At 45.9% G+C, this 26,442-nt stretch overlaps 1 protein-coding gene across 3 annotated transcripts in view; it reads right to left on the bottom strand.

Annotated features, from left to right (window-relative positions):
* LOC310769830 (tetraspanin-15-like) overlaps window positions 1–26,442 on the bottom strand; it is a 98,873-nt gene that overhangs the window by 58,914 nt on the left and 13,517 nt on the right. For all 3 annotated transcript variants that reach the window (XM_083629641.1, XM_083629640.1, XM_083629639.1), the window contains exon 2: window positions 18,980–19,165. In XM_083629641.1, coding sequence (XP_083485767.1) covers window positions 18,980–19,165 — 186 coding nt within the window. The remainder of the gene's footprint in view (window positions 1–18,979; window positions 19,166–26,442) is intronic.

Genomic DNA, 26,442 nt, shown 5'->3' with positions numbered 1-26,442 from the left:
TTACTGCAAATTCAGCATGCTGTGGAATGAAAAGAAGCCTCCTGCATAAAACCACAAAATGAGATGTTGAAGCACCAAATTGCCAGATGACACCAAACTGGGAGGGGCAGCTAATGCTGCTTAAGAAAGAATCAGGATTCAAAATCACACTAACAGATTGGAGAACTGGACCAAAACTAACAACATGAATGTTAATAGGGGCAAATGTAAGGTTCTTAGGAAGGAAGAAACAGCTGCGCAAATAAAAAATGGGGGACACCTGTATTGCCAGTAGTACATGTGAAAAAGATCTAAGGGTCTTAGTAGACTACAGGCTTAACATGAATCAACAGTGTGATGCAGCAGCAAAAACAAACAAACAAAAAAGAGATCAAGGGAAGTAATAGTACTGTTCTGTTCTGGTCAGACCACAGATGAAGTCCTATGTCCAGTTCTGGGCACCACAATTTTAAAAGGATATTGACAAGCTGGAAGGGCGACCAAGATGGCCAGGGGTCTAGAAACCAAGCCTCATGAGGAATGCATAAGGGAAATGGGTGTATTTAACCTGGATAAGAGGAGAATGAGAGGAGTTATGGTAGCCATCTTCAAATATCTTAAAGGCTGTCACATCGAAGGTGGAGCAAGCTTGTTTTCTCCTGCTCTGGAGGGCGGGACCAAAACCAACGCATTCAAGTTACAAGAAAGGAGATTCTGACTAAGCATCAGGAAATACTTTCTGACAGTGAGAGCTGATCGACAGTGGAACAGTTTCCCGCAGAAGGTGGTGGCCTCTCCTTTGGAGGTTTTTAAGCAGAGGTTGGATGGCTATCTGTCATGGATGCTTTAGTTGAGATTCCTCCCTTGCAGGGGGTTAGACTAGATCATGGGTAGGCAAACTAAGGCCCGGGGGGTGGATCTGGCCCAATCGCCTTCTAAATCTGGCCCACGGATGGTCCGGGAATCAGCATGTTTTTACATGAGTAGAATATGTCCTTTTATTTTAAATGCATCTCTGGGTTATTTGTGGGGCCTGCCTGGTGATTTTACATAAGTAGAATGTGTGCTTTTATTTAGAATGCATCTCTGGATTATTTGCGGGGCACAGGAATTCATTCTCCCCCCCCCCAAAAAAAAATATAGTCCAGCTCCCACAAGGTCTGAGGGACAGTGGACCGGCCCCCTGCTGAAAAAGTTTGCTGACCCCTGGACTAGATGATCATCAGGGTTCCTTCCAACTCTACAATTCTATGGTTCAAATGTTGTTTTAAACTGCATTGACTTTGCCTGAGGAAACCTTTTACTCTTCACTAGCTGAATTCTAGCATTATCATGGTCGGAACAGGGAGAGCTGAAAATATTCTTGCCTTCATAAGGCCATAGCCATAACTTGGACTCCAGCTTCTTCCTGGACTTGACATAGTTTACAAACTGAGACTTAGTCTTGAAAGCAGACTCCCTCATCCTTTTCCTTCCCCTCCTCCGGCATTGAGTCACATTACATGATGTGCACCAGTCACAAATCACAGCTCCCCTCAAAGCCACAGATCCGAACCATGTTTTGAAGAGAGTTTGCAAACTATGGTTATGAGGAAACAAGGTATCTGTAGCAAAATAGCTTGCTAACATGTACAGTCATACCTTGGTTTTTGAACAGCTTAGCTCTCGAACATTTTGGCTCCTGAACACCACAAACCTGGAAGTGACTGTTCCGGTCTGCGAACTATTCTTGGAAGCTGAATGTCCGACAGGGCTTCCGCGGCTTCCGATAGGCTGCAGGAGCTTCCTGCAGCCAATCAGAAGCCACACTCTGGTTTCCAAATGTTTTGGAAGTCGAACAGACTTCTGGAAGGGATTCCGTTCAACTTCCAAGGTATGATTGTACTGGAAAGCTGTACTTAACGTTGGACCAAGAAAGAGGGTAAAGAGAGTACATGTTCATTAGGCTGATTTTTAATTGTTGTTTGCTTCAACCCCACTTGACAGTGATCCTGCACGACCTTCATATTTGGCTGGAACCCTCTAATCTTTGCATTATTTTGTGACAAGAGACATCATCTTCTATTTGCTAAGGGGGCCAAATTTAACAGAGCTTCTTGGAGGATTAATTTGGCTCAGGTGCCTGGCAATAACGTCACCTGCTAAGTAAGGAAAAGAAATTTGGCTCAAGTTCAAAACAGACGAGATAGTTAATAAAGGGTTCAGCTACCAATTTATCACATTCTCAATGGGACAGGAGAACAGGAACAAATCCCTCATTCCATTAAACACAAACTGCCATCAGCCATCCTTAAGAAGCTCATCAGTTCCAGATTCGACAATAAATTACTGTTCCAGCACCGAGTTCAGGGCCAAAATTAATCACTTTGTAGTGCCTGCTTCCACAATAACCCAGAGAGTATTTAACTGCTTGCTTTTAATTTCATTTAACTTGGATGGGTTTACCACAGGAGAAAAGAATTCAGCAACAGGGAGAGAAGCTTGTTGTCAGTCAGAGATGCAACTGAACATGGCTCAAGTAACATTTTTATATGAGAGTAGAAGCTGTTGCTTAGCCTTGGAAAAGCATTTGTGTAAAGAACAGCTGGGGATGGTCCCTTTACAGAACCTTCAGCTAGAAGCAAACTGGATGAAGGGCCTTGGAAGTCCCCAGTTCACCTCCAGCCTCCATTGGAGCAAGTTGCTGTGGAGCTGGAAGCACCAGCCTATCTTGCTGTGTAGGCACGTGCAAAAGCCAAATCAGAACAGCACATTCCTTTGTGGGTGAAGTTTGATACCATGGAAGCAAAGGTGGTTGGGGGACACAGAGACATACAGGGGACTTCAAAGTCTTTCTGAAGATACATTTTATTAAAACAAGGAATACAGATGCGAGTCTGGAGGAGGGTTTAGCTGTTGGCAACTCAATGCCTTTAGTGATGTTGCATACAAGGTGCTCTACATCCAGCAGACACAATGTCACACTGTGTTGCAGCTGTTGGTGCTTGATTAGACTGGTGTTCTTTTAAAGTAAATATTGTAAGTTTTCTAGTTCAGTTTGTCCCAGTAAATAGGCTGTGCTATTTTGTTCTTTTTGGATCTTCATGAAGGCTTCTGACACTATCATTTAAAGTGGTCTTTTCAACTTATTAAATGGATTCTGTAAATTTTTTACAGTGTCCCTGCAGAGTCTTCGACTCAGAATGTGTGCATCTGGGACCATTAAAAGCATCTTCAGAATCAAGACCAAACTCCTCTCCCTATTTAAAACCCATTGCACCCTTGGACTTTTTCCTTGCACCCATTCCACAGCCTTCCCCAAACCTGAAGTCCTTCGGCTGTTTTGTGCTATGACTGCCATTATCAGCACCAGCCAGCTAGAGATCTGCAGAGCAAACAGAAGGCAATAAGGGGAGGGCAGCCAATGCAATGCTTTGGGATGCATTTTCTAGCCCTCTCAAGTCAAGTCACAGGCAACAAGGGCTCTGCGCCAGCAAAGCAAACCCACATCCTCTTCAGTTCCACCCACTGCTTTCAAGAGGAGAGCTGGCCTGCTCAGTCTTCATTCAGCTGGAGGGAATCAGACATGCTGCTGCCACTTTGACTGTGGGAATTCACATACGAAGCTGCCATTGGTCCATCTTGCTGAGCACGGCCTCTACTGATGGAAAGGAATTCTCCAGAGTCTCAGGAAGGGATCACAGATACATAAACAAAGGGCAGCCTAACTCACGGGTCACCCACGTGGCCCCTGCACGCACAAATGTGCCCTCAGAGACCTGCACTGGTGTAATTGATATACAGCTTTTTTCAAGTCTGACGGGTGTGTGAGAGATTGAGTGTGTGTGTGTGTGTGTGTGAGAGAGAGAGGGGGGGATTGGGGGTGGGAGAGAGAGACTCTCTGTGCTTGTTGGTTATTCCTGTGTGTACGGCACCCACAACAGCTCCTTCAGTTTGCAAATGTGCCCCAGAAGGTTGACCTCTGAGATTGCAAGCCTCACTCTGCACTGACTTCAGGCCCTTAACCTTGGCACTTCTCACTTATTATTTGCCCCCTGCAACCACTTGTATGTTACATGATTATATGTGTACTCAATTTGCATTGCTTTATTCTAGCTTCTTTGCTAAACAGATACAGATCCCATCTTTTTTCAAAAGTGGTGGAGTACTTGTTTTGTACACAAAGGTGCCAAGCTCCAAAATCTCCAGATATGGGTCAAAATCAAGGGCAGGCTGTTTCACCCTGCTGAAAATTGGGGCATAATTTCAGGAGGGTTGACTCCATGGACTATTTCATGATGCCTCCTTGGAAAGAAGTGCTTACGGCAGTGACAGGGGCCACTCTTTCCCCACCTGGCATGTTCTCTGGCCTCAGAAGTTCGGGGGGCAGGTTTTGCCTGGTGAGCCACCATCCCTCATCCCTGGACCATCCAGGTCAGAAGTTGGGCCAGGGCGATACCTGGTTTTCAACATAATGATTTTTCACCAGCTAACCATCATGATATACGAGCAGTATATCTTGATGTCTGAAATATGGAGGGGTGGCTGGGCTGTCCTTCCCAGCAATGTGCAGGATTGCGGTGCCTCAGCTGAGAAGGGAGGGTGGGAAGGAGCAACCAGGAGAAGGAAGGAAGGAAGGAAGGAAGGAAGGAAGGAAGGAAGGAAGGCAGGCACAGACAGAGGGGCAGCACTCTTTCTTAAAGCACCAATACTGTGGTTAAGGGGAGGTGCTGAGGCTGGCACTGTTCCGCCATAGGAGGGATTGGGGAGGGGAAATGCAGCTGAAAGGGAAGGCAGCCAGCCAGCCAGAGGGAGCCAGCTGTGACAGAGCATGGTCCATCTCAGCACTTCCCGCTCTCCTCTCCTTCCTGCCGCTTGGAAGGAAGCAGCCAGCCAATCACACTTTGGGAGAGGCAAAATGGCTTTTGGAAGGCGGCAGCCAGCAATCAGCCCACACAGGGACAGGACTTCTCAAATTGCTTGCAATTATACCACCCTGTGGCGTTTTGAAGGCTGTTCACAATTCATTGCCGGTTAAATATAATGAAACGGTTATCATGATGTGGACTTCAAACTGGTTTTGAATGATGCCTGCACAGGCCTAGCTGGGGCTTTGCTCAAGTCCTCTGACCATGCACTCCTCACCGCCCCCCCTCCTGCCACAAGAATGAATGGCTGCAGAACTGAGCAATGTCCCTTGAAAAAACAGGCAGTTTCTCCCCAGGGACAGGTGTAACAACAGGTCCAGACCAGCTAGCCTTCAGAAGGCCTCAGGATGCTTCACGGTGCCCCTTGGGTGAGTACCAACAGCATCTGCCAGAGTGCCCAATGCCTGCTGTTATCTGGCATGACCTACACTGACTTAACGTATTAGGCTCAAGCTGAATTAAGGCCACATTCACACCATACATATATGGTGCCACTTTAAATAGTCATGGCTTCACCCAAAGAATTATGGGAGCTGTAGTTTAAAGGTGCTGAGAGTCATCAGGAGACCCCTAGTTCCCTCCCAGAGCCATGGTTCCCAGAGTTTCCTTTGATGTACGGTTAGTTGTCAGACGCTGGGAACTGTAGCTCAGGGAGCAGAATTAGGAGTTTCCAAATAACTCTCAGCATTCTTAGCACACTACAGCTCCCAGATACCGCTATTTAAAGCGGTATCATAGCAGGAGTGCTGGAATGGCTCCGCTGGTGTGTTTGCACAGAGCCAGCCTCACCCTGCCTTAAGCAGGAGTTGCATTTCTTGTGGGAGACTAGTGATGTGGCTCCATCACACCATTTCTGCCATTTCCACCAGCAACATGGTAAGCACATCCTTACAGTTTGGGGCCAAAACAGTGGGCTAACTTGAAACACGCATACACACTTTCTCAATTCACCACTGAAGAACTGGGTAGCAATTTGGGCAGGTTCTTCTCTCAAACACACATCCCTTTCATGCCCTCTGTAGGAGCACATGGCAGCACTCACTTCATGAAAAAACAACTTCAATCCAAGGAAACTGAAGCTGAGTAAATTTCTGTAACCCCTGGAGTCTCTCACTGCTTGGAGGTTGGGGTGATGTGTGACAACACTAATATAAGAAGTCCAAGAGACATCATCTGAGACTGATGACAATAAGGTACAAATTCAAATGTGGATGTGGAAAGGGCAGTAAGATCTTTCCACAACCAAGCAGAGAACGATGGGTGTTTATACTTTCAGCTGCCTTGAAGGATCAGAATCCTGTCTCCAAGATGTGCTTTAGGTTTGAAAAGGTGCCTATCACTAGCTCGTTTCTGTCAGGCTTGTCTGTTGCTACACTTGACTGGGCTGTTGCAGCCTTTAGAAGGAATATTTGAGAGTGAAGGGAGGGAGGCAGGCTGCTGCCCATTTGCATCTCACAGATCTCCACACAGAAATAACGAGTGAGGAACACTTTTCTCCTTCATTACACATTTGCAGCTGGAGGCCAACTAGAATGAAGGAGGCGGGCCACACCAGACTGACACCAAGGACAAGCAATGGAACTCTAAAATCCATTATTTATGAACAAGACACTGTGCTGCTTGCAGAAGCCAGATTCTCACAAGGGAGGAGCAATCCCATGACTTTACAAAGATCAACCACCTCTGAGATTTAACTACAATATCAACTAAAAATCTAGAGACGCATCTTGTGCTTTTTCACACTGTCCTCCCGTATGTTGGAAAGGATTGCTTCACACAAAGTAAGAGCCAACTCTAAAGGAGGAGTGGGAATACTAGGGGCCCTCTGGGTATCGCTGGACTACAATTCCCATCATCTCTGAGCACAGGCCATGCTGGCTGGGGCTGGTGGGAGCTGGAGTCAAAATAATCTGAAGGGCACCGACCTGGTTGGTGAAGGCTGAGGCCCTGCATCATAAATCAAGAGACCCAAGGAAGCTGAGGCCGCCTTGACACGTACCCAGAGATGGAAGTTACTTAAGAACATAAGAAGAGCTTGTTGGTTTTGGCCATCTTGTTCAGCACCTTGTTCTCTCAGTAGCCAGTCAGATGCCTGTGGGAAACTCCCAAGCAGAACCTGAGAAACAGAGTGCTTTCCCCTCTTGTGGCTTCCAGTTACTGGTATTCAGACACATTATGCCTCTAACTGCAGGGGCAGAGTACAATGGTACCTTGGGTTAAGAACTTAATTCATTTTGGAGGTCTGTTCTTAACCTGAAACTGTTCTTAACCTGAAGCACCACTTTAGCTAATGGGGCCTCCTGCTGCTGCCGCGCCGCCAGAGCACAATATCTGTTCTCATCCTGAAGCAAAGTTCTTAACCCGAGGTACTGGTAATATTTCTGGCTTAGCGGAGTCTGTAACCTGAAGCGTATGTAACCCAAGGTACTACTGTATAATCATCCTGGTTAGCAGCCACCAATAGCCCTCTCCTCCATGAATTTGTCTAATCCTCGTTTAATTCCAAGCTAAAGGCCATCAGTGCCTCCTGTGGAAGTAGCACCTTAGAGACCAACTAAGTTTGTTCTTGGTATAAGCTTTCGTGTGCATGCACACTTCTTCAGATAAACTGAAACTGATTGGCCACATGAAGAAGTACTTTATTTTATCTGTCCAGAATCTTCCAACATTCAGTTTCATTGCATGTCCACGAGTTCTAGCATTATGAGAGAGGCAGAACAGCTACAGTGGTACCTCGGGTTATATACACTTCAGGTTACAGACGCTTCAGGTTACAGACTCCACTAACCCAGAAATAGTACCTCGGGTTAAGAACTTTGCTTCAGGATGAGAACAGAAATCACGTGGCGGCAGCAGGAGGCCCCATTAGCTAAAGTGGTGCTTCAGGTTAAGAACAGTTTCAGGTTAAGAACGGACCTCCAAAACGAATTAAGTTCTTAACCCAAGGTACAGTGGTACCTCGGGTTACATATGCTTCAGGTTACAGACTCCGCTAACCCAGAAATAGTGCTTCAGGTTAAGAACTTTGCTTCAGGATGAGAACAGAGATCGTGCTCCGGCGGCGCAGCGGCAGCAGCAGGAGGCCCCCATTAGCTCAAGTGGTGCTTCAGGTTAAGAACAGTTTCAGGTTAAGAACGGACCTCCGGAACGAATTAAGTATTTAACCTGAGGTACCACTGTACCACTGTGTTCTCTATCCACTTTTCTCATGTCACTGATAATTATCTAAACTTCTATCATGTCAGCTCTTACTCACCTTTCCTCTAAACTAACAAGTCTCAAACGCTGCACCCTTTCTTCGCAGGGGAGTTGCTCCACCCCCTTTATCATTTTGGTTGCCCTTTTCTGAACACTTCCCCAACTCTGCAACAGTGAGGTGACCAGAACTGTCCTCCAAATGCAGCTCCAGCATGGATTTGTATAATGGCATTATGATACTGGCAGCACCTTTCCTAATGATCCCTAGCACAGAATTTGCTCCCCTCAATTCTTCTCACTGACAAGATTTCCACCCAATCCCAAAGTGTCATCCTTTGTTACATTAAACTGCCCCTCCTGCTTGGCACACACCTCCTTCCTCCCAAATCTGGCTCACTCCAACTGGACTGCAAGGGGCACAAGAGAAAGCTCACCTGGAGGCAAGCAAGGCAAACACAAGGCAGCTCCTGAAGCCTGCCGGCTGCTAAACAGCAAGAGCATCTTCCATCTCATCAGTTCTCCAGAAGAACACAGTGACAAAACATGTCACACACAGCTCTCCTGCGGCTGCCGGGAGATGCAGTCACATCATCTCCACAGCATGTCAACAAAACCAACTCAAGGAACCCAGTCCCCCCACCCAACACAACGGAAAGCAGAGATTTGCAGTGTATACAAACACAGCTCAGCTTGCAGTGGAGCCGGGATGCTAGCAGACAGGAGGTGAAACAACTTCTTAGTATCGCTTACAAAAAAAGGAAAAGCAACAGCACAGAAATTGAAAAGCACAAAACACATTTTCAGCATTTTTTAAACCTGGGTTCTGGTGCTGGTCACTTTTCACTAGCATTGCTGAAAATTTCTCCTGTGTTTCCTCCTCCCACCCCTGACCATTCGCCATCATTTAATGAGAACATAAATTTAATTCAAAAATAATCAAAGGGGAGAGAGCTAATTAATTCATGTTCTCCTGGGTAGGTTGCAGTGTTTTTGTTTTGAGGTGGCCAAGAACTGTAGAGTTGGAAGGGACCCCCAAGGGTCATCTAGTCCAACCCCCTGCAATGCAGAAATCACAGCTAGATGTTTTTCTAGAAGTGAAGCAAGTCCCCAAAGTGTTATGTCTCCAATATTCTCCCCACCACCACCCCACGCCTTCTCAAACCGGTCCATTTCAATGCTGCAGCTTTTAATTATTGTTGGCTTCACGTTTTTAACACTGTTTATTATTTGTAGCATGATTTATATCCCTTTTTTGTACACTCAGTAGGTATTCTTTAAATGCAAAGTGAGTCATAAATTCTGAAATAAACGGACTCTCTCACACACTGACTTTTTTTGCTGCTGCAGAGACTGGGCAGTCTGGAGGACTTCCTAAGGCAGAGTAAGGGTGTTGCAAGTGGAGACAGACAGCAGCTGTTTCCCAAATAATGCAAAATACTTCACCTAATTACAAGTAGGTGGTGCTGCTGGGGTTGGCGGGGGAGGGGAACTGCTGGTTATCACCAGAGGTTGTTAATGATGTTTGTCTTAGACATGACAAAAATTCCAGGAGCTGGTCCTTGTTCAGCAGTGTTAGTCATATTCAACTGCTCAGCTGCGTGGGTACCAAACAAGATCTACATCAGTCATATACTGGCTGTGGAGATGATTGTGGTGATCTAGGGAGCAGGGCTATCTGGAAGCGTTCTAGAGAGCCCACTCATGCATTTGGTATCCATGGTACTGAGTGGCCAAACAAGGCAATCATGTTCTCTGGATCCTAAAAATAAATGGAATGGACAACCTCAGCAGGTGGTGGACTCTCTTTCACTGGAGGTTTTCAAAGAGAGACTGGATAGCCATTTGTCGGGGCTTCTTTAGCTGTGATTTCTGCATTGCAGGGGGTTGGACTAGATGACCCTTGAGGTACCTTCCAAGTCTACAATTCTATGAAACTATCAGCATCAATATGTCACAAGGACTGATGTGGCTACTTGCATTTCGTTCTTCACTGTATGCATATGTTTGCTTTCTATAATATTGCTTTAAAAAAAACCCAAGTCCAAAAATTGAAATACCAGACATGGCAATCTTAAGAGTTTTGTCAGATAGGCACAGAATATAATATTAAAGAGAACATGACAAATGCCAGTGTCATTCATAGAATTGCTCAGGCTGTTCCAGCAGCGCTGACAAAAGGAGAAACAGCAATACCCTAAAAAAAAAATTCAGTTTGGAAGTTCAATCTTATTTTGTAATGTCAGAACAGATCTTGTAAAAACACTGGACAAAATGGAAAGTCTCCCCTGGGAGACTGCATTCCAGCATTTCATTTGCAAGGTTTGGAACTGAGAGTGGATTTAGCCTAATCCCAAAACAGCCCACGTTTGAGATGTGGCAGGTGTGGATCTAGCCTTAACCAAACACAACCTAGGTGTGAGGGATGCCAGGTGTAACTTCACTCACCACTAATGGATCACTCGCCTCTCTCACGCAGCCACAGTATGGCTCACCAGTTTCAAAACTGCCGGAGGTGTGTGTGGACACAAGCAAGAGGATATCACACATTTGTCATTGAACTGACAAAAGCTTTCAAGTCTTTCTGACATGTTAGAAGATGTGACTCGGAACAGCCAAGGAAGATCACCATAAGAACATAAGGTGAGCCACCTGGATGAGGCCAATGACCCATCTAGTTCAGCATCCTGTTCTCAATGGCCAACCAGATGTCTGTGTGAAACCCTCAGGCAGGACCCAAGCCCAAGAGCGCTCTCCCTTCCTGTGGTTTCCAGCAACTGGAATCCAGAAGCGCTGCTACCTCTGACACTGGTGGCAGAGTACACCTGTAGTGGCTAGTATCCCTCAATAGCCCTCTCCTTCATGAATTTGTCCCATCGCCTTTTTAAGCCACCCAAGTTGGTGGCCATCACTGCCTCCTGTTGGAGCAAGTTCCATATTTTAACTACCTGCTGAGTGACAAGGGAAGCTTTCCAACTCTTTTCCACAGCAGCGTTTTCCGCTTCCTTCTTGCACCCTGTTTACTAAGTAGCACCCAGACAGTGCTCCGAATGCTGGAAACCCCAGAAGAGGAGAGGGCTGTTGCACTCAGGTCCTGCTTTCAGGCTTCCCATGGGCATCTGGTTGGCCACCATGACAACTGGATGCTGGACCTGACGGGCCACTGACCTGACCCAGCAGATACTTGTGGAGTAACTCTACATTATACCAGGAGTGGTGGGTATTAGACCCAGGGGCTGAAATCAGGGCAGGGTTTCAGAACTAGCCTGCTCCTCCGGTCAAATGGTCAAAATAGGGGACATGGAAGAAGTTTATAAAATTATGCATGGCATGGAAAAAGCGGACGCAGAAAAGCTTTTCTCCTTCTCTTGTAACATTAGAATTCGTGAACATGAAGCTGAAGGTTGGAAGATTCAGGAGACAGAGCTAATTTATGGAACTCACTCTCACAGGAGGCAGTGATGGCCACTAGCTCAGATGGCTTTAAAAGAGGATTAGTCGAATTGATGGAGAAGGAGAGGGCTATTGATGAGTATTAGCCAGGATGGCTCTGCCTCCACGGCTGGTGGAAGCACTGCTTCTGAATCCCAGTTGCTGGAAACCACAGAGGGAAGAGGGATCATGAGCTCAAATCCTGCTTGCTGGTTTCTCACAGACATCTGGTCGTCCAGTGTGAGAGCAGGATGCTAGACTAGATGGACCACTGGCCAGATCCAGCAGGCTCTTCTTTTGTTCTTATGAGAAAGATACAGTGGTACCTCGGGTTGAGTACTTAATTCATTCCGGAGGTCCGTTCTTAACCTGAAACTGTTCTTAACCTGAAGCACCACTTTAGCTAATGGGGCCTCCTGCTGCTGCTGCGCCGCCGGAGCCCGATTTCTGTTCTTATCCTGAAGCAAAGTTCTTAACCTGAAGCACTATGTCTGGGTTAGCGGAGTCTGTAACCTGAAGTGCATGTAACCTGAAGCATATGTAACCCAAGGTACCACTGTACTGGGAAGAGAAGGACTCTGTTGTCCAAAGGAAGTTGTTCTAACTGGTGAAATCCACACCAACCACAGTAGCCAGAGCAAACAACTGGGGAAAGCCACCTCCCACTTGAGAAAGTCTTTAACCCCACAATTCCTGTGCGGCAAAAACAAAGGCCACCTATGGGGTCCCGAAGGATTTGCTGTTCCTGAATGAGTTCTGGACCTTGCCTCCTCTCAATAAACCTAAAATACAGAGGTGCTGAATATCTATTGGAGAATGCCCTTTGCCTCTCTGCTCCGGGTTCACCTTCTTCTAGTCATAACATACGGGAGGGCAAGAGCTGAGGTCTCCATGACATGGCAAAAGAATCCTGATCAGCAGAAGAACAATCAGACTTGTGTAATGAAGACAATAAATTGAGAACAGAAGGAGTTTGAGAGGAGCACATCAAGGGTTGAGCATCATCCACTGATGCCCCCATGAGATTTCATTCTTGAAAATACAAGGCCTTGCCATTCCCTAAACATATCCATTTCATAACCTGGAACTATGAATACCCTGGTTCCCCACCTGCACCTAACCAAAGCATCCTGGAATTATAATTTGCCAGAGAGCCCCCAGAACAGCAGAGTAACAGTTTCAAGGGTTGGGGGGAGGAAGAGGAGGGGAATGGCTATTAAAGTTTTCATTCAGGCTTATAGGAAATGACAGAAAGGAAGCACTTCCTTTTCTCACATCTATTGTAACATGTGTGTGTGTGGGGGGGATCTGCACCTGCCTACAAAAGAACATCAGGCTGCATCTATCTGTCTGATTTCGCTCACCAGTTCCCAAACTGTGTCAAAACAGCCCCGAATTCTGCCACTTAGCCCTGGAGCGGTATTTGTCATCACCCGCTATCTTGGTTATGAAACAGTTTTATTAAACCTAAGACTTCCCGCAAAGGCCACTGAGAAATGCTACCCTTCCATCCTCAGCCAGAAAAATGCTTTTGTCCCTGTTGTTTAACTACGAAGCATCTGCCAGCTGTTTCATTCAACATCCTATTACACAGAGCAGACAGGAGCCAAACCAAAGGGTGTGTGTGTGTGTGTGTGCCAGTTGTTCTGAAATGCCTGCATGCAGAAGAAAGACACCATAAGAATGGGAAGAGGGAGGAAGCATCTTACTCCAGCTGCAATCTGAAGAAAGGCCAGCAAGAAGACTCCATTGCCTGGGCTTGTACTTCTAGGGCTGAGGAAACAAGGCCCTCTCACCTCGTCTGCTGGTGGCAAAATGGAAGGAATTTGGGGGCAACTTTTTCACTGGTGGTGATGGAGTGGGGGGACAGGAAGAAGTCAATGTTTGGGGGTTGGGTGCTTCCTGGTAAACATGGGGGCACCCTCCCACTTCTCACTTTAAAGCAAAATTCCCACCCCTCCCCAGCTCAAGTGGGCAGGAGCCTCCAAGTTCCCTCACAATGTCTCACCTGAACAGCACTGCAACATGGAACAGCCATGCTCCAGCCAAGACTTTGCAGGGGGAATATGGCAGCCTGCCTGGTTTCCAGTTGCAGTAGCTCCCAACCCCTTGAAGGGGTGGGGGTGGGGACTTTGTTGCAAAGCAAACAGGGCCAGAAAAGAGTTTGTAGGATGAGGGAGAAGATGGAGCTACTCCAGACTGGGTTTTTTTTTCTTTGTGGGAGTATTCTGCAACTTTTTATTGATGCAGTTATTGATGCAGTGCAATAGAGCTGGATGTATCCTGAACAGTTCAGACATTATTCCACTGACTAATTGTTTTGTCCCTAATGCATTATTATTGCATCAACAAGAAGTTGCAGAATATACCCGCAAAAAACCTCCCAACACTCTGGAGGGGGTTCTTCTTCTTCCTGAAAAATCATAAGAATAGAGTAGTTGGAAGGGACTATGAGGGTCATCTAGTCTAACCCCATGCAATGCAGGAATTTTTTTACCCAAAGTGGGGCTTGAACCCACATCCTGAGAGTAAGTTTCTTGTTTTATCAACTTCAGTCTCTCTCTCTTCTCCACTTCAGACCACCCCTATCTTCCCGAGGAGTCAGAAAAAAGTTCTGAAGGACGAGAAGGGAGAAGATGGAGAAAGAAGCCCCCATTCTGTCCAATTCTTGAAATTAAATTTCTTTAAAATTAAAATATTTTTCTCTGCACTTCATATGCAAAAATCATTTAAGAAACCCCACAGATGTTTATCCAAGAGTCATCCCTTGCACCCAAAAAGCAATTTGGAGTGAAAATAAATTAAGATTCACATCAAATGATGTTTACGTGGGCAATGAAGCAACCCCTGTAGATGCTTCCCATCTTTTAGAGGTGCTCCTGTTGTGAGGCAATTTGGCAGCACATTTGGGGCTCTCAAAATAACTATCTGAACCAAACAGAATAGGGTGGCATGCATATTCCACAGCAACTGGGGCTGCTTAGAGGTCCGCCATATTGAATCAATCACACAAGTTACTTAAATCCACCCATTTCAGTGGATCTACTTGGAGTATGACATGTCATCCCAAATCTCCCCATGTATAAAACCATATAAAATATCAACCAACACAATAATAATAAAATAGCAACAGTAAAACATTTCACTTCCAAAACCCAGTTCTGTCTTTTCCCACACATTTGCTAAAAGCAGTAATGAATAGAAACATTGTTAGAGCCCACCTAGGCAAGGAGCTCCACAGCCATGGGGCCACTACAGAAAAGGCTGAATCTCTTGTGCCCATCAGCCTGACTTCTCCCTCCCCTCCTCACTGTTACGAAAAAGGAGCAATGCTGCTGAGTGCTCCAGATGGCTGGAAAGCCAAACAGGATGTTGATGTTATGGGACTGTACCGTGGGAACAAGGAACAGTCTATTATGTGCTCTGAGCACCGGATGTTAGCTCAGAGTGGCACATGACCCTGTACTGGAAGTACATGGGTGGAGTTATTCTCTCTCTGCTGTGGCTGCTGAGGAGTGCAGACATGTTCTTTTCTGCACTGCTGGAAAGACAGAAATAAAGGCATGTAAAGACATTTCTGTCTGTCTCTTTCCCCTCCCTGGGGATGGCAGGGAAGAGGGGAGGAGTGGTTGTGTTCTTCTCACGTTTGAAGAAGGATTGGCCGATAGAGATCTGGCCTTGTCTTGCCGGGAGCCTAGACGGGGGAGATCAACAGGGAATCAAGCCGGGCACCTGGAGAGTGGCCAATTCCTCTGATGATATGGCTTTGAAGATTACGACATATGGTAGCAGGTGCTGCTGGTTATCTGATCCATGAGAATCAGCATGATAGGTGAGAGGTTGATGGATCGTGTGCCATCCTCTGCACCAAGGAAAGAAGATAACGTCTGCATTGCAGCCAGAAGCTGAACAGACGGCTGGACACCAAGAGAGGGTGTTTTCCAAGCATCGGAGCCCCAAAAAGGTATGCTGAGATATCGGGCAGAAAGTGTGAACGCAGAAGTGGTTCACAGGAGAGCTGCGTTTGGAAAGACAGCTCTGAGAGCCTAGGCTTGCATACCAGAGATTCTTGTGGTGAGATAACGAAGAAGAGGTATGCACAGTTGCTAGGCAACGACCGTCAGTCGACTTGGACAGTTACTGACACCTGGGGCTGGCTCAGTCAGAGCCTGGGAAGCGAAAGAAGTTGTTATGTCTTCGCTTCTTTGCAAGGACAGTGAGACAGCTTGCTGATTGCCTGCCTGAGAGAGGCAGAAAAACAGCTCAAAAGAGCTTTTGGATTTTACTAGCTCGAGAGTGAAAGAGCTGAGACTTGGATTCAAAATGGATGCCAAGGACAGGGGGAGGGAAGAACGGAGTTCTAATTCCCCCACTGATGTTGCTACTGGAGAGAATGCTGTAGCTTTGAACGTTGTTCGATGTTACAATTGTGGACAGGCTGGGCATCTTCAGCGGAACTGCAAGAAGCCACGCCAGCCGAAAGGAGCTGAGGGCCGCTCAGCAAAGCCTGAGGCAGCAGGCAAAGGTCATACCAAGTCTTCGGTGAAACCTGCAAAGGCCCTGATGGCGAAAGGAACCACGCCAGATGTTGGACACTCTTTTATCATAGATACGGGCTGTAATTTTCATATGTCCCCGCACAGAGGGCTCTTTTCAACGTTTAAGAAGCAAAGCTTCGCTGTGGAACAAGCCAACGGTCAGAAGCTGGAAGCGACCGGGATTGGAACTGTGTATCTCAAGAGTCTGAACCTGACTATACACAATGTTTACTTGGTTCCTGAGTTGAAGTTCAATCTGCTGAGTGTTTCGCAGATTGCAAAGAAAGGACTGAAACTGTCCTATGATGCTGAGAGCTGCAAGATCTTCAAAGATGGAGAGCTGTATCTTTCTGCCAGAGAGAAAGATGGACTGTATTTGTTGGACTTTGAGCAAAGTGATTACATGGAATGTAATTCTGAGTCTAACTTGATTTCTCTTGCAGGTGTGACCAAAACGAGCACCAAGAAGGTGGCCAGGGTCGACAGAGCATTTCAGCGGGTATATGCTGATGTGATTGGTCCTCTAGAACCATCTAGAGGCAATGCAAGATTTTATCTTGTGTGTGTGGATCATTTATCTAACTTTGTCTGGATTTATGTGTTAAAGAGGCCACAGGAAGCCTTGGAAAGGTTTCAGGAGTTTTGTGACAAGGTTAAAAATGTGCATGATGCTAACATTGATTGTCTTTTGACAGATGAGAAGCAGATTTTTCTTTTACAGGATTTCCAGAGGTTCCTGCAGAAGAAAGGTATAAGACACAAGGTTGCTGTTTCAGCAGAAGCGTGGAACAGGGGTGTTTGTGTACGGGTGAACAAAGAATTGCAAAAGGGGATGAATGCGCAATTGCTTAGTTCACATCTGCCACATGAGTTCTGGGCGGAGTCACTCATGTCGTTTTGTCATGCGTGGGTGAGAAAGGTTTCAAGAGAGTTGGGAAGTTCTCCTTTTGAGAAACTGTTCCAGAGAAAACCTTCTGTTGCCCATTTCAGGGTTTTTGGGTCTCATGTGAGGACAGAAGCTCCAGGTGGAGTAAAGAATGCCAGAGGCATTTTTGTGGGATATGAAAAGGGTCTCTACAGAGTAATTTTGTCTGAATCTGGTCAGGTGATTCTCACAAAATTTCTAGAGAGTGCTCCTGAACAGGAGAGAGTGATAGCACACACATTTCCCACAGAGGACGATTCAGATGATGATGATGATTTTACAGATTACAGTGGTACTGAGAGTGACAGTGATAGCTCACAGAGCTCTGTTGTCACAGTCATTGAGAGGAAATCTCACACAATGGATAGACCTTCACAGGTGAAGGATGAGCCACTGTTTACTGTTGGAACTGGTTCTCCTAAGAGTCCTGAGACTGAACCAGTGAGCAGAGAGGATCAGCACCTTTTACGCAGGTCTGAGAGAGTCACAAAGGGTGAACCACCCAAAAGGTACTCAGAAGAGTTTGCTAACTTAGCTGTTGCATGTGTTGCTGTTGTACACAACCGAGGACAGGTTGGAGCTGTGTCTAAGTCAGAGACAAAGACACAACAGAGAGTTGCTAGCCAAGGGAATGCAGATGCACTCATTCCTTGGAAGCCAGACAACCAGAGAGGTACACTGGGGAAACCAGTGGCGGGTAGTTCCAAGGGTGGAACTGAAACAACAGGGGAGTGTTATGTGTATAACAACTGTTTGTTTTCTTCTCTGGATCACGCTTTGCTTGCCGCAACATGCATTGATTCTTTTGGGGGAGGTTGTTACGAAAAAGGAGCAATGCTGCTGAGTGCTCCAGATGGCTGGAAAGCCAAACAGGATGTTGATGTTTTGGGACTGTACCGTGGGAACAAGGAACAGTCTATTATGTGCTCTGAGCACCGGATGTTAGCTCAGAGTGGCACATGACCCTGTACTGGAAGTACATGGGAGGAGTTATTCTCTCTCTGCTGTGGCTGCTGAGGAGTGCAGACATGTTCTTTTCTGCACTGCTGGAAAGACAGAAATAAAGGCATGTAAAGACATTTCTGTCTGTCTCTTTCCCCTCCCTGGGGATGGCAGGGAAGAGGGGAGGAGTGGTTGTGTTCTTCTCACGTTTGAAGAAGGATCGGCCGATAGAGATCTCGCCTTGTCTTGCCGGGAGTCGCTGACGGGGGGGGGGATCAACAGGGAATCAAGCCGGGCACCTGGAGAGTGGCCAATTCCTCTGATGATATGGCTTTGAAGATTACGACACTCACATCACCCATCTTGGCAGGTTTAACATGGGTGAAGGTGGTCCTTCAAGTAACTTGACTCCAAACTGTTAGGGGCCATAAATGTAACCAGCAGAACTATGAATTGAACCTGGAAGGATACAGATAGCCTCTTATACAAACGGAATTGGTGCAATATTGTCTGAGCATTTGGCGCCTGTCAACACCTGGCCCATGCAGACCCTCTCTGTGCCCACAGAACTGTCATATATCAGAGGGAAGGAGCAGTAGTAAATTCTCAACACCTCGAGAACTACTAACTGTTGAGGGAATTGGATATGTTTAGTCTGGAGAAGAGAAGACTGGGATGACAGCCACCGTGAAATATCTAAAGGGCTGTTACTTGGGAGAGAGCACCAGCAAGTTTTCTGCTGCTCCAGAGGGGAGGACCCAAACCAATGGATTCAAATGACAGAGGGGAGATTCTGACTGAACCTTAGGAAGAAGTTTCTGATGGCAAGAGCTGTTTGGCAGTGGAACAGAATCCCATGGAAAGTGGTGGACTCCCCTTCACTGGAGGTTTTTAAGCAGAGGTTGGATGGCCATCAGGAATTATTTAGCTGTGACTCCTGCACTGCAGTGGGTTGGACTGGATGACCCTCGGGGTCCCTTCCACCTCTGCACTTCTATGATTCTATGAATTTTGGAGCTGGAAGAGTTCTAGGAGTGGAGGAAGGGGGGAAGCAGCCTTACTGTTTTCAGCAGCGTCCGGTTGTCTCGGAGGGAGCCCACCATCCCAATGAAGGAAACAGCAAACATTGTTATGCCGAGGAGGAGGAGAATCAGTGCTGGTGCAAGGAAGATCCCTTCCAGGGTCCGGTGCTTCTGCCTTTCCACTTCGGCATAGATGCCAATGCACAATATCACGAGGCCAATGATCTGCAAAGAGGAAGGAAGGGGAAACATTGGTCACAAGGTTGCAGGCCACTCAAAATTGGGCAGGGCTTCGGGAGTGAATGCCATTAAGAACAGCAGAAGAGTCTGCAGGATCAGGCCATCGCTGCGTCTGACTGTGGAGGCAGAGCAGAGCCACTGTGGCTCGTAGCCATCGATAGCTTTGCCCTCCATAGGCTTGTCTAATCCTCTTTTAAAGTCATCTAAGTTGGTGGTCATCACTGCCTCCTGTGGAAGTGAGTTCCATAGTTCCATAGGGTCTATTTTATCTGTCCCAAATCTTCCAACATTCACCTTCATTGGATTTCTAGCATTATGAGAGAGGAGGAAGACCTTTGCTCTGTCTGCATCATTTTATAAACTTCTATCATGCTGCCTTATTCACCTTGGCTTTAAACCTAAAAACCAAAAACGCTACAACCCTTCCTCATAGGGGAGTCTTTCCACCTTCTTGATCATTTGGTTGCTCTTTTCCAAACCTTTTCCAACTCAGTGGCAGACCTTGGGGTCTCAGGTTTCAGCGCCCCCTGTGTGATGCCATAATTAGGTCTCCCTGCATCTCACGCTCCATTCTAAATCATTGTTGTGACCAAACCAGTCATGGTCCCCTAAATCTGCCTCTGTCCAACTCTACAATATCCATTTTGAGGTGAGGAACCCATAACTGTACATGTTCTGGAGCCAAGACAAAATCGCCAAGTTCGCTGTTCTTGCTGCCCAGCGCAGTTCCACATCCTCTTACATCCTGACCTGCCTAAACAGAGCAAGAGAGGGAGGCAGAGAAAGGGTTCAGAACAGGGTGGATTTGATTTAAATCACTAGTCAGTAAGACTTGATTTAAATCTTTTTCTTTTCTTTTTTTTACAGAAAGACTCGTTCTTGTTGGTATAATCTTAATATTTACAACAGATCAAGGTTTCATTTTTGAAATAATATATTTTCAGAGTAGTTTTTACAGTTATATCAAAAATTACTGATTTGGTTATACTATTAGAAATACAGACAGATAATTATGAAATTACTGTAAGGTTTAATAAGTTAACTGTTTGTATTTGGACAACTTTTCTGCTGTACTTTATTGAAGGAGAAAAATAATTATTCCCTTAATAACAATTTAAACAATTTATTTAACTAAAACAATAACATTATAGCATATGTATCCATGTTTGTTAACTGATGTGGTTAAACGGTTTTTAAACAACAAAAAACTTTGAGTTTTAGCACACATGAAAAACGTAAAACAAATCCTTATTTCCCGATGAATAGCCTTTGGACTATAATGTAACTTAAATAGAAAACTATCTTTAGAAAGATTTTCCCTCCAAAAGCATTTTATTTTAAAAATCCAATTTAAATAAAAGAAATCTGATTTAAATTAAAAAATCTGATTTTTTAATATACTTTTTTAAATCATTGATTTTTATCCACCCTGGTTCAGAAACATCATGAAGAGAGGAGTAAGCAGGTGCCCATGTGACCCACTAGGCATGCTGAACCCTGGTCCCACTGCGGAGACGATGCAGGTTCCCTTGTACCCACCTGCCAGCATGGCTGCTACAGGGGTACAAGATGGCAGCTGCTTTGCCCTTTGCCTCAGCACCACAAGCAGCTGGTGTTGCAGAAAAGGCCTGAAGTGTCACTGAGTTGCCTCGGCACTCTCAGTCTGTTTGGGAATCTCGGGGAGATGTTGGAAAGCTTCCCCCCCCCCCCCAGGTTGCATGAATTAATATTTTAAATGCTAGAGACTGTGTGGCTGAAACTCGAAGCTACAGGGGCTGACAATGGAGATTTGGCTGGGATGGGCTACCGGGAACTATCTGGAATCAAAGTCATTTTTAGCTTGGCCACCTGGAAAACAAAATGGAGGGGCACAGGAGGAGGAAAGTGCCTCACTCGGGAATTTCTAGGTACCAAAGCATCTTTTGGGTCAAGCTGGATGCACAGTTCCATTAAATGCCTCTAGGCTTTGCCCCACTTCTAAACAGGGATACCCAATTAGGGCTGATGCCATTATGCATGGGAAAGGGGGTGTTAATCCTTTCCCCCACAGTACTGATGAAGCCCCCTTCCCAATGGTATCAGCCCAGCAAGGGAGGCTCCAGAAAGCGGCTGTTTAAGGCAAGCAGCTGCAGGAGTAGAGGAGGCAGCAGAGAGAGAGAGACCTCATTCAACGTAATTTGCACTGGGACTTTCTCCTGTAAAACCTGAGTCACACTGCACAGCAAGAACCTGCCCACCCGCCCAAACAACCCTGCAGCCTTAATGTGCATCTGTACTAGCTTTTTGTTCAACACTTTGCGTGACCTACTGGAGCTGCAACATTGAGCATGGAAGAGTTCCAGCAATGCTGGAAACAAAATATTTTAAAAGGATGAACCAGAAGGTTAATGAAGCAATTGTGTTAATAATAAAAATGAGATGAACAAAGAACAGTTAATTAGCTACCAAAAGGCTACAGACATTACTCTTATTCATGGCATATTCACAGCTCGCCTGCTGCCCAGTTCTCAAAAGCAAAGCAAAAATTGTTGCCCAGTTTAAGAGATGGCAGGACATCCCCAGCTCCTGGATATTGCAACTGGCACTCAGGACAGACACCCGCTTCATCAGCAATGTGTGACACATTTTTCATTCCGTCCCTTTTTCTGGCTTATTCTGTCTCCCTTGCCGAAACCCTCAAATTTGTAATGGCTTGAAGCCTGGAGTGCCAGAGTTGCAAAGGTAGTGCTGGAACACCCTCAGTCACTTACAGCAATGAGAGAACTTTTTGAATTTGGGAAATATTAAGTGGAGTGCAAACAATGTGAGGTGCTTGCAAAACACTCACACGGCCTGCTTGGGGATGGGCACCTTGGAGAGAGCTCTATGATAAGCTCTGCATTGGGAGCACCAACATTATCCCATTTCAGTTAAAGGCATGGAACTACAATTGTTCATTAGCAAGAATACAAAAGGAAGATTGTCTGAAAACTTGGAATGGATGGAATTGACTCCTCTGAGATCATACACATCAAGCTGGTCTTTGATAAAATGTTCTTTACAAGAATAATTCTACCATAGCCACCATTATAGGAATAACAGGCCTCTCTTGACTTGAATAAGGCATATTTTGAAGCAATTTGTTACAATCTGATGTGTTGCCTGCACATCTGTCAAGTCTGCTTAAATCTACCCCTGTATGTTGGCACCAACTGAAGGTGGAAAAATTGTCTCTCACATGCCTTACCCATTTGTCCTAGCCTGAATTATCAGGAAGATGCTCTAATGCAGCCTTCCCTGGTGCCCTCCAGATGCTGGCTGGGGCAGATGGGAAGAGAGAGTCCAAAACTTCTGGAGGACACCAGGTTGGGGAAGGCTGTTCTAAAGCCTGGCACAGTCACCCTCAAGGATGCATTTGATCCAACACTCTGCTTCCCACAGCAGTGAATCAGATGCACACTCAGGGAGTAGATGATGGCTTGCCTGGTTTGTACCCATCACCTGGCTCCCAGATGTTAGGGAAGTTGCATGTCATAGCTGCCAAGATGATTTTTTTGGCTTCATCATACCCCATGTTGAGTAGGATCTGCAAGGTGAAGCCTAGGGTTGTCATAATCTTTATCACTGTGCATTTACATGTCACTTGGAAACCGTCCTTAATATTTAAGGGAGCAAGGCCACACGGGACGAAGCATAGTCTTAGCCAGTAATTTAGTGTGGTGATCCATACTCTGGCCTCAATTCTTACAAATCCAGTTTTGAGACGCATGGTAGCATTGGAGACGTGTTTAGGAACTTCAGATATTTGTCCACTTTTCTCAAAGGCATAGTAGATGGAAAGAATGCAAGTTCCACAAATTTCTGTTCAAGAAGTAGTTCTCAAAGAAGTTCACATAGGAAAACTGAGCAACAATTAAAACCTCCTTAACAATCACAGTTCTAAGTTTCCACCTCAGTGATCTCTGAACTCTTCCTTGAGTGTTTAGCACTGGAACTAGCAACTGCTCCACAGAACTTGGCTTTTGGATCTTTTTGTGGCTGGCTGTGGAAGCCCTGGGAGGAATGCTGGGATGCACAATACCCCACCACCACCCTCTAGTTGCCCTGCTAGGCTCATAGTGCTCACAGAGGAGTAGCTCTGTAGGTACACTCATGAGCACCAAGCCCGTATAAGAAGACTATGGTGCCATAAGGGGGCAAAGGGATTTTCTTCTGGTGGGCAGATACTATCAATTGATTTTGGCTCTCAGAAGGCAACATGTGGGGTGTTCTTGAGATGGCCAGGAAGCTAGAAGAGCAACTGGGCTGGGGGTGTCTGGGGTGAATACCAGACCTTCATGGATAAGCTAGAACTCTCTTCCCAGTGCACCTGGATTGCACCACCTCTCTCTTCCTCATTGCACCTTCTGAAATGTCACTACTTCCTTGCTTTCTTTAGCTCAACCTTAACTACACTTTTCTTCTCATCTTCAATTGAAATGAAGCTCAAGTAGGTACAAATTGATTAATTCATCACATCCACACACACACACAGAGAGAGAGAGAGAGAGAGAGAGAGAGAGAGAGAGAGAGAGAGAGAGAGAAGTTTGGATAAAAAGATTCTCAAGGCAGGAGCATTGGAGGAAGACTTTTCTCCATTTGCTACATCTACAGCATTTGCTCTCGACTCTCATCCCAATAGCGATTAAGTTGATGGACGACAATTGGCCTCCTTCACTTGCATACATCTGACTGAAACTGGCAATTTGCTCTGAAGTGCCGTGCACTGTCAAAAAACCATGTACTTTGTGTCTATCATCTCTGAACTGTGGTAATGAAGAAGGGCAAATGGGTTGCCTTTCAGCCATCTAAATCCAGCAAAGAAACAAACAAAGCAAGAAAGAACCTCAAAGTAAATTCCAACATTCCCTCAGCATCTTGTATACAATTTGGCTAGTATTTCTAACAAACCTGTTCAATTTCACAAGGCCTGGAACATCATCTGCTCCAGGAAGGTCAACACCAATAAAGGCTTTGTGAACATGTGTCTGTCACCAGATTAGCTATCAGAGGCTCACAGGACACTTGTAGGCTGTCAGTATTTGCAGAGGGGACCCACAAATGCACATTGTGCAATTGAAGTGGATTTGATCTTGCACAACCAACCTGCTTCCAAAAGCAAACAAAACAAAACATTTTGCAGGAAGGAGAGTGACAGAAAAGTGCACTGGAAAGTGTGGGGTGATAATGGCTGGACACGAAGCTCACCATAAAACAAACCAGGATGTATACTCAATAAAACAGTGGGTGTATTTTAACCTCTTCAGACATTTTGTGCAAACAAAAGTGGATGAATCAGTTGTCTGGATGCAACCACAGAGGCAAGTAGCCAAGTAGGACTAGTCCCACCTCACTATCAGTTCAGCCTTTCAAGAAGAAACAGTTTGACAATGGAGTTCTGGCCAGTGAAGAAATAAGAGGGGTTTTTTTTACAAGCTGTGTCTGCAGTGAGAGAGAATCTGTTCTGTCTACGAAAGGCCCTAGATTTAACCCCCAGCATCTTCAGGTGGGGCTGGGAGAAACCAGGAGAACTCCAGCTAGCCAGTACAGACCCTCCAGGTGTCCCTAACTTCCAGGAACAGTCCCAGATTTACAGAAGCCACCCCGGAATGTCCCGCTTTTCCTTCGGACGTCCCTATTTTCATTGGAGAAATGTTGGAAGCTTTGTGCTGTGTAGACAATACTGAGATTGACTAAGGCAACTTCCTGTATTCCTGAGAATAAGGGTGGGAGGCTTACTCAACACCTCTGCTGGTAAATGAAAACACCACAAATCTCTGGTATTCTCTGTTCACAAGAAACTGAACCAGCAGAGCAGCCTTTGCCAATGTGGTGCCCTCTAGACGTTGTTGGACTACAACTCCCATCAGGCCCAGCCAGCACATAGCCCAGGCCGACTCCTAGCACCCCCCTAGGCAATCCCAATGCTCCCCAGAGGGCGCTACAGCCCACTTTCAGAACCACTGCAATAAAGGCAAACAGGATGTTTACCATAGGCGTAGCCAGGATTTTTGTTGGAGGGGACAGAACCTCAGTTTTGTATTGATTTTGATTTATTTAGGGTGGCAACTGCTCCCTGCCCCCCCCCCGGCTACACCCATGACGTTTACCCGCCTGGCTAGAAATGGCTTGCAAGGGGTGTAGAAAGACAGATAAGCTGGAATTCTGTAGAAGAATCTTTCAGAGACATTAGGTGCCAGAAAATGAAGGCATTCACTGCCATGATTGTACTCTAAGTCAGCCTTGCCAAGGGAAGTAATAGTGCCACTGTATTCTGCTCTGGTCAGACCTCACCTGGAGTACTGTGTCCAGTTCTGGGCACCACAGTTCAAGAAGGACACTGACAAACTGGAACGTGTCCAGAGGAGGGCAACCAAAATGGTCAAAGGCCTGGAAATGATGCCTTTTGAGGAACGGCTAAGGGAGCTGGGCATGTTTAGCCTGGAGAAGAGGAGGTTAAGGGGTGATATGATAGCCATGTTCAAATATATAAAAGCATGTCACATAGAGGAGGGAGAAAGGTTGTTTTCTGCTGCTCCAGAGAAGCGGACACGGAGCAATGGTTCCAAACTACAAGAAAGAAGATTCCACCTAAACATTAGGAAGAACTTCCTGACAGTAAGAGCTGTTCGACAGTGGAATTTGCTGCCAAGGAGTGTGGTGGAGTCTCCTTCTTTGGAGGTCTTTAAGCAGAGGCTTGACAACCATATGTCAGGAGTGCTCTGATGGTGTTTCCTGCTTGGCAGGGGGTTGGACTCGATGGCCCTTGTGGTCTCTTCCAACTCTATGATTCTATTCTATGATTCTATAATACAGGAGCACAAGAACATCCCTGCGTGGCGCATTCTGAAGAGAAATGTGCCTTACTCTGCTGCACTGCACACATCTGCTGTGTTTTAATTCAAGTACAAGCCAGCTAAGTAAATCATAGTTAGCAATTAGCGACATAACATACCACAGGGAAGGATGAAATGGTCTTCGGCCCAGCAGATGCCAGATTAATTCCATTTTTTAAAGGTCAGTTATTTTGACCAAGCAGCAGCAATTAACTGGCCATGCCTAATTAAATGGGCAGCTTTCGCTTTCTTTCTTTCTTTCTCTCTCTCTCTCTCATTTTGGCTACCAGACACCATGCTCTGCATCTCGATGTTTTCTCTAGACTAAAACACCTTGGGATGTGGTATGTGACTCTTGTCTCTGCAATGACTGTGGCTGCGCAGAAACTCCATCCCATTTCAGCCTTG

This window comes from Podarcis filfolensis (assembly GCF_964270895.1).
Source record: "Podarcis filfolensis genome assembly, chromosome: 8".
In the NCBI taxonomy this organism is placed as follows: domain Eukaryota; kingdom Metazoa; phylum Chordata; class Lepidosauria; order Squamata; family Lacertidae; genus Podarcis; species Podarcis filfolensis.
This window is presented reverse-complemented; position numbering and strand designations above follow the sequence as displayed.